Here is a 19,407-nt window from a genome sequence, read left to right as displayed (position 1 = left end):
GCCTCTGGCCACCGCCTCCCAGTAAAGACCCCGGATGGTGTTCCCTGAGGCTTCGCGTTGAAACCGAAAAAGTTATCGTTCATTCCCGCAAGTATTACAGGCCATGCTCTGTAATGTCAATAAAGCCTGTGATACGCTACTGCATTATCTCCTTTATTCCTCCCCAAATTCCTGTGAACGGCTCTCGCCTCTCCCCACTTCCTCCCATTTGGCAGCTGAGGAAACTGAGGCTCATGGAGGTGGCATAACTCACCTGAGGTCACTCAGCCAAGCCAGTGGCAGGACTCTGACTGGGCAGATAACCCCAGGCTCAACGGTTCTGGGCTTCCCAGTGAGGCAGGCATGCTGTCACAGAAGCCAGGTGCCAGCTGGACAGGTACGGTGCCTGCGCTCCAGAAGACCTTCTGGGCCTCCACTGCGCCTGTCAGATGCTCATCAGCATCATCTCCCACCTGCCTGAAACTGGCCACACCCTAATGCTGCAAACGATATAAAGCATTTCTTTTCTCCTCCCTCCGGAGCTCGCTCTGTGACACAGGACCAGTGTCTCGACCTCGCTGAGCCTCAGCGGTCTTGCGTATGAATTGGGGCCTGTAAGGCCTCATTACAAAGGCACTGCGGGCTGTTGTTTTTGCCCCAAATCCCTTGGCTCCCAAGCACACCTGTGAAGGGTCCTCCACCCCCCCCCGGCACCCCCACCCCCCAGCCTGGCTGCCAGCCACCGGCTCTCCTGTCCTGGCTCTCAATGCGGCCCCCTGCAACCAGCCAGAACATCTGCCTGGGAGCGCCGTGGAACTCTGCCCCTGAGCCAGGGTCCTGCCAGCAACGAGTTTAAACAAACACAACCGAGCAGAAACGAAATGGTCCGTCGGTTGTAAAGGGTTGCACTTCATGCTCAGGCGCTCGGGTTGCATGATAATCCAAGCGATGGTTCTCCTGAGGAGAATTAGGAAGAAAAGGGTAGGGGGGTCTGAGGGGAGCAGGGGAAAAAGTCAGGTACCCAAGGCAAGCGTTGCCAAGAAACTGGCCCCAGAGGGCCCACGAACCAGAGATGGGATGGGGGCGGTCGCGGAGCACAGGAGGAAAGGAAACGCGGGGTTCTTTCCAACTCTTCTAGTGCCTAAGTCTGAGCTTCACTGGCGAGAGAGCTTTTGCCACTAAATCTGTAGAGAAGGATGAGCAGCCGCCCCAAACCTGTGTGGTCAGAAGCTGGGAGGGGCACCTCGATGGGGAGCTGGGGCCTCGAGCTCTACGGCCCTGCGAGCCTGCGCAGCTAAAGCACAAAGCACCTGAGGAAAACAACAGGTACACAGGACGAGCCATGACCAACGCGCAGCCTCAGTCTTGGGAAGGCAATAGGGAGCGAGGGGGCCTGTGGCACTGGGGACAGCTGGGACTCAACTGTCAGCTCCAGCCAAGCTCTATCAGGTAGGAACACCGGCCCCAGGTTGCCAATCATCTGATTTTTTTCAAGAGAAGTAGGAAAGAATGAATTTTGTTTTTTAATGTGCAGGTTCTCAATTTTAAAACATTGGCAACTAATTCAAGTGGTTTTTTTTTTTTTTTTTTTAAGTACGATGTGAGCCAAACGAAATATACCCGTAAGCCAAATTTGACTCACAGGCCGTGGGTTTGCAGTGTCTGAAGTTTCGGGTCGCGGCAAAGGCGATGGGATCTGCCTGGGTTCAAGCCCTAGGTCTTCCCATCTGCTGTGGGGTGACCTTGGGCAAGTCATCTAGCCTTTCCAAATCTCAGTTACTTCCTCTGTCAAATGGGTATAATAGCATCTACTAATATGATATTTAGAAAAAATTAAATGAAATGATGTCACAGCAACTCCTCGGCATGATGCCCAGCACATGGTAAGCCCTCTAGGACATTTCACTATTACGAATAATGCACTCAGGGGATTAAAGAGAACAGCAGGGGTGGGACAAGGAGGAGGGCGAGAAAACAGATCAAGAAGGTGAAATAGGGCCACGTCTGAAAATGCCTGTCTTGCTGTATCAGGAATGGCCCTTGAGGGATTATTGTCACAAACTGGCACCAAATTGACAAGAGAATATTGAACAGGTTGGGCAGTGACCTGAAGGATAGTGGCCCGTCATGATCCCACCACCTCCTTCCGGAAGTGCAGCAAAGAGACCTCGTGAAATCTTCTGGATTGTTGCAGAGCCAAAGGTGGTTAGGGAGGGTGACCTGCAGGAGGAAAGGTGGTGCCCAAGGTCTTCGGCTCGGTCGCTGCCCAGCTGTGTGATTTGGGCTGTGTCACTTCTCCCTCTGAGACTCCACTTATCCATCTGTAAAATGGGATGATAACAGCCACCTCTTAGGATACTGGTGGGGATTAGGAATAATGCCAGGTAGGGTCTGGTACGGAGCTCACGTACTACACATGGGAGCTGCTTTTATTGGTTATTGCTGTTATAGTTTTTCTCATTCATGGGGAAAGAGAGGTGCTTGCCTGACCAGCAGCCATTGACCACTTCTCAGATATCCGTCCCAGTGTTCCCATGGGGACCTATCCCCTCGCCATTCCCAACTGAATGGTTCAGTTGGTGTGGGCTCCACCCCAGGCTCCAGGGACAGGCATGTGAATCAGGCGTAGCTAAAGAGAGAAGTATCGTCTCCTGGGCCAATGGGAACCAGATCCAGGCTTTCATTCAAACTATGAGGGAAGAGAAGCTCTCCCTTTTCCACCAGATCTGCTGGAGGGGGGAGCAGGCCGGAGCTGCTGGCAGCCGTCTCACCACCACATGCGAAGAGCTTCAGAATGGAGCCAGGATAGAGGAAATCAGAGCAAAGAGTTGGAAAAATTCTTGATCCTTGATAACACTGCGTAAGTACCTGGATCCAGCTGTGCCGGAGGCGCACGCTAGGCTGGACTATTCCATTACATGAACCCCCAAAACTTTCTCTTTTTTGCTTAGAGCATTTGGAATGGGGTCTTCTGTCACTTGCAGCCAAGACCCCCAACAGATACATGAGCTTTCAGAGTGAATTAAGGAAATGCCCCAACGAGAGTTTAATTAGTTGCCAGTTCTTCGCAGCTCTCGGATCAGGCTCTGCGGGTGACGGCACTATTTTCCTTCTACGGTGAGGAAGGTAATACATCCTGAAAGCCTTTCACAGATGTTGGTCAAGCTTTCCCCGATTGCCCCGCTGGGGCGATTTGCCCTCCAGAGGACCTCTGGCATGCCTAAAGGTAGTTTCGGTTGGCCCAGTGGGCCAAGGGAGGGGAATCTGGGCTCCTGGCACCTGGGGGGGCGAGGCCAAGGATGCCGTCAAACAGCCTACGATGCACAAGACACACCCCTTGCCCCAACCAAGTAGGATCCCCTCCAAACATCAACAGTGCTGAGGGTGAGGAACCCAGAAGAAGTAATACATCAGCCCATAGTTTACTCCCTCCAACTCTCTTCTACACAATAGCTTCCCTGCGCTCTTAAAGGACAACACGCTCGAAGACAAAACCCAGGCTGCTGGAGAACTTTACATATGCCATGATGTTCTCTAGAGCAGGCCATGCTGCGACTCAACACCCAACTGAAAGAAGCTGCCCAGAGTTTGTGCACGGGTTATGTATCAGCCCCTCCCAGGTCTGCAGCCGCCTTCCCGTCACCATAACAACCACAGCTCAGAACTAGTGGACCAATAGGATGAGCAGGCTACCCCTCTGAAGATAGACAATCTTGTCCAGTGACACCTGCATGGCCTCCCACAACCGGCAGTGATGATCAGACAAGCAAATTCTATAAATCCCATACATCCAATAAAGAGGCAGGAGAGCATTCCCTGTCTGTCTAAAGGCACATTTCTCAGGGTGTGGCTCCTCCAACACTGGTCCTGTGAGAGAATCATGAGTGAAAAAAGAGATTTCAGGAGTTCCCGTCATGGCTCAAGTGGAAACAAATCTGACTAGCATCCATGAGGACGCAGGTTAATCCCTGGCCTCGTTCAGTGAGTTAAGGATCCAGCATTGCCGTGAGCTGTGGTGTAGGTTGCAGATGCGGCTCAGATCAGTTGTGGCTGGGGCATAGGCTGGCAGCTACAGCTCTGACTCAGCCCCTAGGCTGGGAACCTCCATATGCTGTGAGTGCGGCCCTAAAAAGACAAAAAAAAAAAAAAAAAGAGAGAGAGAGAGAGAGTGATTTCAAAATCAAACAATTATTAGAAACACAAAAGCCTCTATAACTTTCGTGGACAGCAACAGCATGCATTAGTACATCAAAGGCTCTGAGAAGTCCTGCATTTCAAAAAAAGCTGTTTAACTTTCTTTAACTTGGTATTTCCCAAATTCACTTGATCACAGAATCCTTTCTCTCTTACAATATGCATTTAATATCTCATCGAACTATCATCTTACAGGGCACACACTGGGAAATATTTCATTACAAAGAAAATGCAATATTAATGAGGTCATAAGGTGGACCCAAAGAAACCAAGTAATGGTAGAAATAGACCAGAGCCCTTTGGCCAGAGGACTGTGCCTTAAGCTTCTCAGTCTGGCTCATCCTAATTTCACTCGAGCATCCCTACATGTTTATGGCTATTCCAAAAGAGGCTCCTGAGGGTGGACGGAGTGTCAGGCACTGTGCGATAGCGGAATTGAGAGTAAAGTCAGACCCCAGTAGATACTGCAGTGATGGGTGGGATTGGGAGACTCTGTCACGGAGAGATGAAGCTCTGTGGACGCCTGCCTTCCTGGGGAGCCTTCTCATGTGAGGGAGCATGGAGGGCTTGGCTGCTTGAATCGTAAAACCTCCAAGTAATGTCAGGAACATGCGATTCCTACATAGCAGTCAGCTATTATGACCTGTCACAGTTTAGCAAGGCTCTGGGCAGGCCCGAGGAGTCAGAGGAACAGTGCCCTGACCTGTGACTGGTGGTGTCAGCCACACACGTAAGTGCCCCCTAAAGGAAACTACCCCACCCAAGGCCAGGGGTGGAGGAAAATAACTTTAGGCTGTGCTTCAACAAGGGATGGCTACCGATTGGACAAAGATGGGCACCTGACTCAAGAGCAGCCCATCCATTGGCTGTTTGGTGACCTATCAGGAGGCCAGAACAAAAAACCCTACCTGGTCATTTCAGGTAGTTGAGCTCATGGGCTCCATCCATCTGAGATTTAAATAGGAAAATATGGAATGAGTCGGAAAGTTGGTGGTGGAAGAAAAAGGTGCACAAGAAACAAGCTGACAAGGAGATGGAGTGAAGATGTGTGACCTCCTGCTCTGAAGGGGTCTGATAGCAAAGAGCCTGCCCCAAATCCTGACCTCAGAGACGTACGTGCAGAGCCAGGAGTCAGGCCCCAGGCTGCTGACCCAGAGTCCTGGTTCCTAATCGGTGGGGCAGCACTGGGAGCCTGGGAGTCCTCTGTTACTCCAAGAGCCAGTGCCAGTCTCTGACTGATGTCACCCAAGGAAAGGCATCATTTTAGAGCCTGCAGTCAGGAGAACTGGGACCTTGACAGCAACAGTGTCCAAAGGTTGGCTGGGACCAGCCCTGAGCAAGAATTTCCTCTGCCTCCCAAGGCACCTTTGGAGTCTAGGACCATGGGAACTACACAGATTCTGCAGTCATGACACATTACAGCTAATGCCACACCCAAGGGCTTGACACGGCTGTCCCAAAAATCACACAGAGGGCCCTGCAAAAACACAATACAGGAGTTTCTTTGTGGTGCAATAGGTTAAGGATCTGGTGTTGTCACTGCTGTGGCTCAAGTTCAATCCCCGGCCAGGGAACCAGGGAACTTGTGCATGCCATGGGCACAGCCGGGGGGGAAAAAAAAGCACCCCAAACACAATACAAAACCTTGTGCCTCGAATAACAATGCCACCGTGCTCTTGATTTGAAGGTTGGATGACTTTTTTGCAGGGGAGGGTCAAGGTTGTATATTTGTCTTGAAAATGAAGTAAGGCCAACCAAGATGCAGGGAAAAGGGACCAGAGCTGACTTGGCTTGCCTGAACTTGGCTCCCAGCAACAGCGTTCTGGAGGCAGCAGCAGCAACACCATTGGAATTTCACCCCAGGCTTTAGGACCTAAGCGTTAGTGACCAATGTCTTGGGACGGGAGTGTGAGAGCCAGCGGGAGATACAGGAGGCCAGCCCACCTCCTCTGCAGCAACCCAGTGGGTCTCCGGGAGACCACCGAGCAAGACTTGGGTTCCATCCCACCACACTCAGGGAACCCCCACTTTGTGCTACACACTGTCCTTGGTGCATTTACATATACGATCCCATTTGTTCTTCCCGGAACAAATAAGTCTCTTGACACATATTAAAATTATAGGATAAGGCTGCATATTAAGCCAGGATGGAGTGAACCTTGCAGGCAATTTAAAATTCAGAACTTACCACATTCTCTTTTCCTTTTTGCCTGCTCAACCTCCTGAAAGTTATTTTAAGAGCAGAATCATTGGAATGATGGAGTGTCTGCATTTAATCTTCTTTGACCAGCTTGGCGGTTCTCAAACTCTAACTGGATGTCAGTTACTGCGCTGGGTCACAGAGCACACACCCTGTGTCCTGTGCTGAATTCCCATTTTAAGGGTTTTTTTTTCTGGGGGTTCGGGTTTTTTGTTTGTTTTCTGGCCACCTCACGGCATTTGGAGTTCTCGGGCCAGAGATCAGCTCTGAGCCACAGGTGCAAACTATGCCACTGCTGCAGTAACGCCAGATCCTTTAACCCACCATGCTGGGCCGGGGATCAAACCTGCGTTCTGGAGCTGCGGTGATGGTGCCAATCCCGCTGCGCCACAGCAGGACCCCCTTAAGGGCGTTTTTCGTTTGTTTGTTTGTTTGGTCTTTTTTGCCATTTCTAGGGCCGCTCCCGCAGCATATGGAGGTTCCCAGGCTAGGGGTCAAATCGGAGCTGTAGCCGGCAGCCTACATCACAGCCACGGCAATGCCAGATCCGAGCTGCGTCTGCAACCCACACCACAGCTCACGGCAACACCTGATCCTCAACCCACTGAGCAAGGCCAGGGATCAAACCCACAACCTCATGGTTCCTAGTTGGATTCATTAACTACTGAGCCACGACGGGAACTCCAGGAACTCCTTAAGGGTTTTTAAGAGTCTTGGACCCCGTGGCTTTTCGCCTGAACTGCTCCCTTTGGAACTCAAGGGCTGTGAAGCAGGGAAACCCTATTGTACCCTGATAGTTCTGGAATCTACAGGTTTGTTCATTCAACACACAGTTATCAGTACCTGTGACCGGAGGGGGGGAGAGCGGGGGACAGAGAAGACCAAGGATGGATTCTGGAGTGAAGGAAATCAAAAGCCCTCTGAGCCCAGGCTGGGCTGGCTTCAGCTCACTGAATGCTCTGAGCAGCCTGGAAAAGAAGGGAGGCTGAGAAGGAAGCGCCTGGGCCTCAGTGCAGAGCGGAGACCAGATTCGAACCCAAACCCTCTGACCTCCAGGGTGGACTTTCTCACCTGCTACACCTGCCGGTTCTTGAACATGCACATTAATAGCTACAACCCCAAGGAGAACGGGACAAGGTATGAGAGGAGTCCAGGCCTGGAGGACTTAGCCCCCCGCTCAGTGGATCGGGGAGGAGGTTAGATCTGAGCTGAGCCTTGAAGAAGGTGCAAAATGAGTCACTTCCACGGGAAAAGGCGGGTCAAGTGGAAGGAGCAGTAGATGTTGGGTTTTGTCTGCCTGGCCTCTGTTCCCCTGTCTCTTTGGACTGACTTCTCAGCACCCTGATCTTTCTTTGGGCCTCTGCCTCCCTTCCATTCTCAGTCTAAGTGGTTTGTGGGGGTGGACCCCAAGCCCTGGTGCCAGGGTGGCTATGGGAGCCTGGCCTAGCCAATCAGAGCATCTCATTCCTCTGACCACAGTCAGGGGTTTTGGGATGGGCACAGGCCAATCTGAGCCAAGGCGGTGGATTCCATGACTCTTCAGGCTGCAGGAAGAGAGATTTTGCTCCAGCAGAGATACTCAGAGGCTAGGGTGTGCTCCTGGGGTTGCTAGGAGCCCCCTGACCACGACGTGGGATGAGAGCCTGTCTTCCAATGAGACCGTGAGAGAGGAGAGCCAGACAGGGAGGGAGAATTCCACGAGCAGGTGATATAGTTTGAAGCCATGCCTAAAGCCAGCCCATCCGGGGCTTGTGTGTGCTAGGAGCCAATGCCTGCCTTCTATGAGGAGGCCAGTATGCACTGGCTGGATCTATTCTTGGATCAACAGAGTGAGCAGAGTAGAGGGCTAGAAACAATAGTCCAAGAAGAGGTAGCTGCTAAAACTATGTTGAGCCCTGACATCAAAACTACTCCATTGCCTTTCTTTGAACGCAGTTTACAGACTGGTTGATCAGAAAGCAGGATAACACTCTCAAGAGTTTAGCAGAGGTACTGTGGTTTAAATGCTCATTTTGACAAGGAGATGAGGACTTGGAGGGCTCAAGGACACGGTCCTCAGTGGTGCAGAGAGCAGGTGGCCCCCCAGAGAGTGGCAGGCTGAGGACACAGTCAGCGGTCGGTTGGCTTGGATCTGCAGTGTGGGGAGGACCTGGATTTGGGGCTGGAAGAAGGAAGCCACGGGGAAGGCACCCCGCGAGAGGCCTTGGGCTGGGCGGGCCTTATGGAGAGCCAGCTCCAGGCTCTGACAGAACTGGGTTTGCCTCCTTGCTCTGCTGTTTTATTAGCAGGGCAATCTTGAAAGCCACTCCCGGTTCTGTGCCTGAATGCCACTGTCTACAAAACAGGATTCAGGAGTTCCCATCGGGGCTCAGTGGTTCACGAATCCGACTAGGAACCATGAGGTTGCGGGTTCGATCCCCGGCCTTGCTCTGTGGGTTAAGGATCCGGCGTTGCCATGAGCTGTGGGGTAGGTCGCAGACACGGCTCAGATCTGGAGTTGCTGTGGCTGTGGTGTAGGCCGGAGGCTACAACTCTGATTTGACCCCTAGCCTGGGAACCTCCCTATGCCTCAGGAGCGGCCCTAGAAAAGACAAAAGACCAAAAGACCAAAAGACAAAAAAAAAAAAAAAAAAAAAAAAAAACAGGGTTCAGATCTTCACTGAACTCTGAGTCCCTGCGCTCTGTGATGATCATACTGCAAAACAGCCTCTGAAGAAGACAACCCAGGTTCCGGGCACACCTCAGGCAGATCCGGTTTCCCGTCATGAAGTCAGGAAATGCAGTTTGCTCGCCATCTGCCTTCCCATGTTATCCCATAGGCGCCGTGGGGCAGGGAGATTTGTTTTGCGACTGCCTAGCTGAGTGCCTAGCACATGGTAGGCCTTCAAAAATGTCTTAAATAAATACAGGTAAACAAATAAAGTAATAAAGTGGTAAGTACTATCGAGTAAATAGAACACAGAATTTGATGGAGGGTGGGAGTGACATGGGATAGTTTAGATGACCTGGTCGGAGAAGGCGTCTCAGAAAAAGAGGATATTTGAGCAGAGACCTGAATGGTGAGGAAGCAGCCATATGAATAGCTGGCGGGGAGGGAGGGGAATGCATGCTAGGCAGAGGGAACAGTACATGCAAAGGCCCTGGGGCAGAAATCAAGACTGGAAAGAAAGCCATAGCTCGAGTGGGAGTGACAGAGAAAAACTGACGTTGGAGGGGCAGACAGAGGCTAGATAACTGCAGACCCTAACAAGGCACTTGAACCTGATGCCGACTAAGCACAACGGGCGGCCCTTTGAAAGTGCTGGACATGGCAGGAGCGTGATGGGACTTATGTGTTCAGGAGTCCTCTCTGCCCGCTGTGTGGTAGATGGATTTCAGCAGGAAAGATGAGAATGTATGTCCCACAGAGCATGTGGCACACAACAGGTGCTCAGTGAACAAGAAGCACCCCTCACGACCCCTGACACCACAGCCACGAAGGCTGGTCAATGTCCACCCCAGACCAAGACCACGCTCTTCTTTATCGTCTGGGTTGAGTCGCTCTAGCTCCCCTCCGTGTACTGTGATGGTTGCAGTAAAGCCAACAGACTAAGCTTTGGAGGAAAATCCTGTCCCCTTTTCGGGTACAGTAACAATCCAGGAGCACGGTGGGGAGTGTGGGGTGCGGGGTGGGGGGGCGGGTTGGGGGGGGGAACCTTCTGTTCAGTGTTGAGTTGCTCCCAGCATACTTTTCAAACATTCATTTGCTGTTGCCCAGTCTCCTCCGTAAGAGACATGCTTTCGGATGTGTTTTGAAAAATATTCCATATGCTAATGGAATGTCACCATCTGCCAAAGAAGGCAGAGCTGTTTTTCAAGGAAAAACTATTACAGAAATGAGGTATTCACAGAGGGGCACTAAAGAGCCCAAACGTCGCTGACCTGAGGCTGACCTGGGCCGCCTCGTGTTACCAACATGAAAAGGGAGTGAGAAAATCTGAGGCCAATTAACTTCTCCCTCTCTCTCTCCCTCTCCCTCTCTCTTTTTTCTCCCCTCCCCTTCTTGGAGACATGATGAAATTTCCTGAAACAAAACCTCGCAGCCCGTTCTATAAAATGCTTTCGCCTTTGGTGGAAAAAGCCCCGATGGTCCCTTTTATCTCCTCATTCCTGAGGCGCAGACCTGGCCCCCGTCTGTTTGTGCAGATGGGCCGCAGGGAACACTCCCAAGGCCCCGAGAGGCCGGCCGAGCGGGAGGCAGCTCCGGCGCCCGCTGGCTCTTGCGCCGCCGGAGCCCTGCCGTCGGGAGAGCGCGGCGCTGCCTTGGACCGAGTGGGAAGCAGGATTAGGTGTCCTGCGGCCTGATTAGCCGACAGGCATTGTTCCCCGGGAGGCCTGGGCAGCTCGGACGGACGCAAGTGTTTGGAAAAGAAGGTTTTCCAAGTTCTGGGCGCGTCCACCGGGCCCTGCCAAGCCCGCTGGGTTATCACGCCCCTACCTTTCCGGCGGCTTCTTCTCGCGCCGTGGTGGCTGGCTTGTCCTCCTGTGCCCTCTTCTAAGTGCCATGTTCTTCCAGACGCCGTGGCAGGCCTCTCTGGCCTCCACAGCCCGGGTCAGCGCCGCTTCATTATCTCCCAGGCACCTGCACGGTACAAGCCCAAAGGCCCTTCTGGCGCCCGGCCCTCCTCCGCCCCGGCCCGACCGCTGCTTCCCTTCTCGAAGGGAGGCCAAGCGCGCCTCGCTGGCTAGTTTGGTGCAGGGGGTGCAGGCGTTTGCCACCTTTTGAGGGGAAGCAAGGGCGGCAATACTGCATGGCGGGCTCCTGCTTAGCACTGAGGTCGTGGCTCCCACGTCTCCCAGGCCACTCCCCCGCCCCCCCGCCCTGTGTAATCTCTTCGGAGCACTTACCACCACGTGCATTTATCTTGGGAGTTCCTGCGTGCACGGGCACTGCAGCCCTCGCGGGCTACGCTACCTTTCTCCTGGCGGAATGTAAGTCTCCTGAGAGCAGGGACGGGGCCTCCTTTCCATGACAGCCCCACCTAGTGGCGCGTAGGAGAACACGCACCCAACCGAGGCGCCAAGACCCAGCGCCACCCCCACGCCCCAACCCCAAAGCAAGGCCCGTAATTTCTACCTCAAAACCGCCTTCGGGGTTCGGCCCTATTCCAGGCCTCAACCTTTCGCTCCTGAATCTTGGCACTAGCCTCCTTACTGGCCGCTACCAGCTGAAAACCCTGCCAGGGGCTGCCCACGGCCCCCAGGAAAGAGCCCCTTGTTGCTTGGGCCTCTGGCATCCACCCTGTCCAGCTCCATGCACCCTTCCCTACACGCGCTGTGTTCTGCCAAGGCACGCGGGGCACATGTGTTCATGACCCAAGAAGAGATGCCAGGGACATGGCAGGGGGAGGGAACGATGTGCAGAGGGTCCGTTCATGCAAAGGGACTTCACCGCCTGGGGCCTGGCTCCCCAGGGAGACTCATGCCTGTCATCATGGCACCCACAGAGGCTGGAGATGGAGAGGCTAGGCAGCATGGGAAGAGGTCAGCCACCCCCGCAGCCGAGACAGACTGGAATCAAACCTAGGGCTCACTCGTGAGACACACCTAAGCCTTCGTTTCTTCAGCAGTGAAATGGTGGTAATACAACCCCACAGAGTCATGGGGAGGCTTAGCATATGCCCTAGGCAGGCCTGGCACTCACTGATGGTGCTTATTTGTTTTGTTTCATTTTGGTTTTCGTCTTTTTATCTTTTCTATGGCCGCTCCCGCCGCATATGGAGGTTCCCAGGCTAGGGGTCGAATCAGAGCTGTAGCCACTGGCCTTCACCTGAGCCACAGCAACGCGGGATCTGAGCCATGTCTGTGACCCGCACCACAGCTCAGGGCCACGCCAGATCCTTAACCCACTGAGTGAGGCCAGGGATCGAACCTGCAGCCTCATGGTTCCTAGTCGGATTCATTAACCACCGAGCCACATGATTTTTACTCTTGCTGCAGCTGTGATTGGTACCCTCTCCCCTGCATCAGCCACCACCCCCAGCCCCACCAGCTACATGCACACCGAGGACATGACATTGTTTCCTGTCCCTTGGAGACGCTACAACAAGCTGGGGATACTGGCATGTTGAGGTCTCTTTCTTTTTCCAGAAATATCCCCTGCAGAGATGGTTAGGCTGACTGCTTTTAAAGCTGTTATTCTTAGTAGCAACATTTAAAAAAGTAACTTAGCATCAACATGATTCACCTGGACCAGCTCCCTGTCCCAGCCACTGAATAGCCCAGACCCTGGTTGCACACTCAAGTGCTCCCTGGGACCAGTTCTCATGGGGCTGTGTCAGCAGACGTCCTTGTCTTCCCCCCTCGAGAGGCCCAGATAGGCCTCCGGCTGCCTGCGCTGATTACATTTGTCTCATTTCACACCTTCCCAAACTCTAACCCTTATACTTTGCTCTGAAAGTTCTGAGCCTCCTGCTTTTTTTTTTTTTTTTTTGTCTTTTTAGGGCCGCACACAACCTATGGAGGTTCCCAGGCTTGGGGTCGAATCAGAGCTGAAGCCACTGGCCTGTGCCACAGCCACAGCAACTTGGGGTCTGAGCCACATCTGTAATCTACACCTCAGCTCACGGCAACACTGGATCCTTAACCTACTGAGAAAGGCCAGGGATTGAACCCGAGTCCTCATGGATACTAATCAAATTCGTTTCCACTGAGCCACACGACAGGAACTCTCTGAGCCTTCTGTTTAAACACCACAACTGAAGCTACCAAAACTAGCTGGCGTTGAAAACCCATTACGTACCAGGCACTGTGCTAGGCACTGTAGATTATGTCATTTAATCCTGACAGTGACTTTAAAATACTGTTTCCATTTCCTAGATGAGAAAGCTTAGGTGCAGTGCAAGGAATGCCCTCCCCCCAGGGGGCCTGCTGCCAATTTGTTGGCAGAGCTCCAGTACTGAGCAAGGTCTGCCAGCCCCAAAGCTCGTGCTCTTCCTCTCTGCCATCTGGTGGACCAGTGACCCCCATGGATGGTCTCCATCAAGATTCAAAGGCTGTTGGTGCTCTGAGAGCGTCTCTACCCAATCCTCACGCTCCCAGTTATTTGGGAGAACACAGCCCGTTAGAACAGAAAGCTCCGTTGGATCGGAAAATGGAAGCGAAGGGTGGAAGGGGCTTAAGTTATAGTCCCTGACGATTCCCCAGAGCATCAGCTTTAAACTGCTCCTAAGCCATGCCCCGCCACAGACGAGGTCTTTGGCTTGGTCACTCCTGGTTCTTCCAGACCAACCCAACAATAACATGTCTACTCTGAGAAACACAATTAAGCGATTCCCGCAGACAGGATGAGTAGATGGCCGCAGAGTTGAAAGCCACAGAACAATGCAAATCCATTTATAGGAGTCTGCTTTCTGGTTACCCTGTCTGCACAGAGGAAAAAGTTACTTACGATCTGCACTACAATTCTGCCACCTGGCTTCCCAGAACCAATAACACTTTTACGACATTGAATGAGGATTTCAGTGCATTTGGGCAGCTGAACACCCGAAGATGGCTCTGTTCTCAGTTATCCTACAGATGCTTATTGAGTGTCTAGGGATGTTAGACCCAGCTTTGCGCAACAGGCAAGTAAGAGCTCAGAGAGCCTGGAGCTGACAGATTCTTCTCTGGGGGGTTAGACCAAGTCCATCTTAGGCCTAAATCCCACCCTGCTTTAAGGTAAACTCAATCCCAGCACAAAAGCAGGCGGGCGATGTGCCTGTAACGTGTAGCAAGTACAGCTAAACCATGATTGAAGACACCGGCAACCAGCACGCAGCTCCTTCCTCCTCCTCCTCCTCCTCCTGTCTTTTCAAACACCTCCCCTTTTCGGTCATTTTTCATGAACAAACATGTATTGATTACGATGTGCCGATCACTTGGCCACAAAGCCTATCCCAGAGTTTGTCCTGTTCCTCTGAAACCTCTTTCATTCCTCAAGAGGTTAGTCGCCAAGCTTGGATGCAATGTTTCAACAGGTCACCACTAGAAATGCTTCAGATGGCGCGAGCTCAGAGATAGCACACTGGAGTTCCGGCAATTGACTTCTTAAAAAAAATTTTTTTCAGCTTCAACAAATTGGGTCTCTTCATAATCTGAATTTTCAGTTTTTCTTGAAAATTTGGACTTGGCCTCACTGAGTCTGCACTCGTACAAGGCAAAAGATCATCCAGAGCTGGAGCACGTGCCCGCCGGGAGTTGGGCTAGTAAAATCTTCTTTTCTACATGGGAAAGCTAAGATCCAAAAGAGGGTATTGCCTCATAGCTAATTAGTAACAGGATTACCAGCCAGATGGCCCAACTTCCTCTCTCCTTATTAACTAGAAAACAAATAGGCTGAAATGGCAAAGCATCATTCTAGTCTGATTATAGATCCAGGGAGTGCGACAAAACCTGAGAATCTCCATGTGATCTCTAAGAAGCTGTGAGTTTCTTCCAGTAACACCTCACCCATAAAAAAAAAAAAAAACCCAGAAAACTGGACACCGATATGTGAGGATAGGAGAGGGTGGGGTTCCGGCCAGACACCTGAGGCTCTTCCCACTCTGCAGCAGCCTGGGCTCAACACCTGCTGCTCATCATGATGAGCCCAAATCACCAAGAGTTGTTTATTCTGTTCAGCACAGGCAGGGATAGCGAGACCTGTGGGAAAAGGTCAGTCATCACAGGGACAGGCGAGAAACCACCTCAACCCAGTGCTCAAGGAACTGGTTAAATAACTTAGGGACTAGCCTTTTAACTAAGTATTATGCAGCCTTCAGCGAGAATCATTGGAATTACATGTCCTGACGTGGGATGCTCTCTAGAACACTAGGTAGAAAAGCAAGGTGCAGCAATGCACGTGACCATTAACCAACGTGGGCACGGTATGTATGTATGCAGGTAGGAAGGTGGGCATAGACGCAGACATAGACATCTTCCTAGGCACAGACTATTATCTGTTGGAAGATACGCAAAAAACTGGCTAATAAGGACTGGCGGACTGAAGGTCAAGAGTGAAAGGGAGAACCACACTTTGTACATGAGATTTTTATGGCTTTTAAATTGGTTTTCTTAACCATGGGAACACATATATTTTAAGACTTGTTTTTTTTTTTTTTTTTTTTTTTTTTTTTTTTTTTTTTACAAGAAAAGCAAGTGGGGGCAAAACTATGTAGAATTACTCCAATTCATCTCAAAAGTCCACAATACCCATTTGGCCAAGGGCTGGGGGAATCCAGTTATCAGGAAAATTCTGCTGCTACTCAGGATTTCTGAGCAGAAACCTGCAGATACTAACTGTATCCCTTCTGCTTTGGTACTCAACCAGTGATGTGCGAATCTGCCAAAAGGAAAGACAATTTCATGTCGGTGGGGTAAGAGGCAGGGCTGCCTGCAGCTGCACTTCTCCCACCCCGCACCCTCTTTGAGAACCAAGGGATCCACACCCACCCGAGCCACTTGGCATGTTTAAGGGACCACTTTTGTATTTTCACAGTAAACTGGGAAGCAATTAAGTACTTGTGGGAAGCAGATTTGCTGGGGAGGAGTTTTGAAGCAGCCCCTGGGCATAGACCAGCGTATCTCTCACCAGTTCTCACCGGCCAGACAAAAGTACTTTGCCTTCCACCTCCTTGTCAAGGGCAGATGACTTTTTCAATCTACAAACATTAATTGTATGTCACTGAATTACTGACAGCATGTGAACGGTTTTTTTTTTTTTTTTTGAAAAATTTCTTAACAGAACATCAGAGTATTGCAACACTTTATTAAGAGTATTGGCTTTGAATTAGTAGCTGAAGTAACAATTGCAGGAAGCCAGATCAGGTGTACTGCATAATACTCATACTTGATTTACTGACATTACTTAAGCAATTTATTGGACAAAGGTCAAACTTTTTGTTTTTTATTAAGCACATTCCACAGTACAAAGCTGTCATGAATAATATCTGTACAATTTAACAGTTTCAATAGCTGTCCAGACACAAATTTATTTCAAACAGATAATTGGCAAACATAATTAATTACAAGTTAGACTATCCCAGTGCTTTAAAACATTAATATAGCAGTAATTTACAGTTGCTCAATTATGGTTAGCAAAATAAAGTCCAGAGTACAGCTGGGAATTACTATTATAATCCCAGAAAGTCGGAATTCCTTGGGTGCCGGAGTCCCCTGCTATAATTTAGTAGGCACAATTCAAAGGTTGTGTGCATATTCAAAGGCCATGATCTCCCAAGGAACAAGAACTTCTATATTAAACATGCAAAACAACAACAAAAAGTCCATTAGTTCAGAACTGCCTCCTCCCGCCCCCCTCCCCGCCCCGCCCCCTGGGCTCTCCTAACCAATCTGGTATTAAAGCTGTAAGAGGAAGAGTGGTCAAGTCACTTGCACAACCACTGTCGGGCTTACAACAGCCACCTGATAATGGAGATTTATTATTTTTTTGTTTACACGTTGAGATTGACTTCTCAAAAATAGAAATTAATTTAGTAACATGTTGGAGGGAAGGATTTTTTTTTTTAAAGGACTAAGGAAAACAAAAAAAAGCAAACCAACTCAAGAGGCAATCACAGACACACACATTGATCCCCACGACAGAGCCCAGGCACCTTCCCCTCGGTGGGAGAGGGCGCTTCCGCGAGAAGAGGTTTTGTTAACAGGAGGTTCTCATTGGTCCTTTCAAAGGTTAGCAACAATTCCTTGATCTTTGGAAACAACGGCAAGGGGCAAATCAGAACCGAATAGTGAACAAGGGCAAAGGAGTGCCGACTGGATGCCAAAGCCCTTTCCGTGCATGCCAGCGTGACGGTGCCATTCACACGGGGCTGCGGAGTGCTTGGGAGCCAGGAGAGCCCGCAGTGGCCACGCCAGCAGGCGACCCCAGAGGTGACAGGTAGGGAGTCAGGGGCATCAGGCCGCGTGCCACGTGGGAGGACCCTCCACGCACCTCACGCTGGACCTCTGAGCCAGCCTGGCTGGGGAACCCGGGCTCCAGTCCCACCTGCCAAGGGCGGGAACGCATGGTGGCCGGAGCCGGAGCCGGTCAGCGGGGCTCCTCGCTCTTCCCTTCCCAGGGTTACCGACACACAGAACGGGACCTCGGGACGGTGAAGTCAAATGAATACCATGGGACGTGGACATGAGCACGTAGCAGTACGTATGAGGAAAAGGACAACCAAAAAATGTTAAGGTACCTCTCTATCGTATTTACTGCACGACAAATAGAACATTTTGTGTTAAACTTTAGAAATGACATTTAGAAACAAGAATCCCATCAAAATACACACACACACACACACACACACACACACACACACTCTCCACGCACACACTGACATGACAAAAAGAAAATCCACCATGTGAATACTGCAGAAAGGGGTCTAGTAAATCCACATCAACCCTGGTGTGGGGCTAGGAGCGAACACACTTGCTATTAGTGTCTCAGGCACCGGGGCCCTGACTCGAGCAACCTTGAGGTTAAACTGTTATGTACATTATATCTACATGCGGGTACAGTATTTTAAATTAGGAGGCAAGCACGCGTGTAAAGGTGTTACTCTACCAAATATCAGGAGATGGCTGCGGGTCCAGAGAAGAGCTAATAATAAAAGGAAAGAGCTATATTACCTGCTGGGAGATAATATAACCTGGCTGATAGTTCTTTTAAATTAAAGTGGTACAGAAAGGAAGGATGATCCAAAAAATATTACTCAAACAATCCAGAGAAAAGTTTCCATTGTCCACCGTGTTCCTAACACAAGTCAGAATTCGTAATGACTTGGACGGTCGAAAGGAGGATGCTAACTTCTGAAAAGAAAAGGCCCGGACCTTCTGGGCAGGTGGTTTGGCACCCAAATTTCACCGAAGAAGGATGCTGTTTCTTAATATCGGACCAAAGTGCAAAGCAATATAAATTAGAGGCCAAGTCTTCTCTTGACGGTCGATTTGTACGTTCCTTTTATATGAACAAGTTACATTTGAAGCGTTAGGTTTTTTTTTCTCTGGGGGGGGAGGAGACGGGCTTCTGGACTACTGAAAGTCGGTGAGGCTAAGGTATCCTTCTCAAAGTCGAGGCCGGAATCAGAGGTGAGAAATGTCGGTACTTGAAGAGTTAGGCTGCTTTGCATCTGCCCAGCATCTAGAACCAATTCCAGCTTCGTAACTCAGCTGTGAAGAACTCCCTTAGGCATTTGGTAGCCATGTAGCCAGTAGTTCAAGACTAGGAAACCCTGAAAAAACAAGAACAGAAACAAGAACAAAAAACAAAGGGAGCATGTATGGATATTCTGGGTAGACATGGAGCGCCACGCCACAGCCCCCCCACATCCACACAGACACCTATGTACCCGTGCACACCTAACACCGACTGTCACATCATCGGCATCCAAACAGAAGCTGCAGATGGCTTTGATGCGTGTACTACATACCAGGTGTCATGCTTACTAACACCTCACAACCACCTTAGGAGGCAGCAATTATTATACCCACTTTCAAAATAAGCCAACTGAGCTCAGCTCAGAAACATGATTTGGTTGAAAGCTTTAGCCATTAAGTGACAGAGAGGATTCAGAGAGATGACTGACCCTCTAACTTATCTTCCATGCTGCCGCTCAGAGCTATGCATATAACAGAACATGCTTAGTGTTGGAGCTTAAATTTAGCATAATCTTCTCTAACATCCAGAGCCCACCAGGGCCTGTCTCATAACTGACCAAGGGCCCTCACTTATCCTTGCGAAATAAAAATACGTAAAAACTAGTAAATAAGGTAATCCCTCTAAATAGAATGCTAATAGTCAGAAATCACTTCTTTTTGAAATAAATCATTTATAAAAGGGCAGCGCAATGTAAAGGGGAAGACAACTGAATGTTCCATATTTTTTGGACTAGGACCTCGAGTCAGTAACAAATTTTAAGCACAACTCTCTACATTCATCCAGGTATATAAGTACAACCCCCTCACCCGAGCAGAACGTCCGTGAAATACGACTATGGACAATGCAGGCTGACATTTTATATCCTAAATTTCAT

The 19,407-nt window shown here is 50.4% G+C and overlaps 2 protein-coding genes across 8 annotated transcripts in view; both read right to left on the bottom strand.

Annotated features, from left to right (window-relative positions):
- LOC110257256 lies at positions 742-17,399 on the bottom strand. The gene is made up of 5 exons (XM_021076821.1): positions 17,199-17,399; positions 16,987-17,082; positions 11,261-11,394; positions 10,851-10,994; positions 742-2,300 (listed from the first exon to the last, which is right to left on the bottom strand). The coding sequence occupies exons 1-5, from the start codon at positions 17,397-17,399 to the stop codon at positions 2,186-2,188; spliced, it is 690 nt and encodes a 229-aa protein (XP_020932480.1). The 3' UTR covers positions 742-2,185.
- Positions 16,120-19,407, bottom strand: part of FBXW11 (F-box and WD repeat domain containing 11) — a 125,493-nt gene continuing 122,205 nt past the window's right edge. For all 7 annotated transcript variants that reach the window (XM_021077115.1, XM_021077117.1, XM_021077118.1 and 4 more), the window contains one exon: positions 16,120-18,606. The gene's annotated coding sequence lies outside the window, so the exon portion shown is untranslated. The remainder of the gene's footprint in view (positions 18,607-19,407) is intronic.

Source organism: Sus scrofa, chromosome 16 (assembly GCF_000003025.6).
Source record: "Sus scrofa isolate TJ Tabasco breed Duroc chromosome 16, Sscrofa11.1, whole genome shotgun sequence".
Lineage (NCBI taxonomy): Eukaryota > Metazoa > Chordata > Mammalia > Artiodactyla > Suidae > Sus > Sus scrofa.
This window is presented reverse-complemented; position numbering and strand designations above follow the sequence as displayed.

What these genes read in the sequence shown, in the direction of transcription:
- LOC110257256 (XM_021076821.1), bottom strand. Translation starts at nt 17,399, where the DNA reads ATGCGTTCCCGCCCTTGGCAGGTGGGACTGGAGCCCGGGTTCCCCAGC. An exon ending in CCCAAGCACTCCGCAGCCCC is followed by an intron (nt 17,083 to 17,198) that starts GTGTGAATGGCA and finishes TTGTTTCCAAAG; the next exon opens with ATCAAGGAATTGTTGCTAAC. An exon ending in CAAGATAAATGCACGTGGTG is followed by an intron (nt 10,995 to 11,260) that starts GTAAGTGCTCCG and finishes TGTACCGTGCAG; the next exon opens with GTGCCTGGGAGATAATGAAG.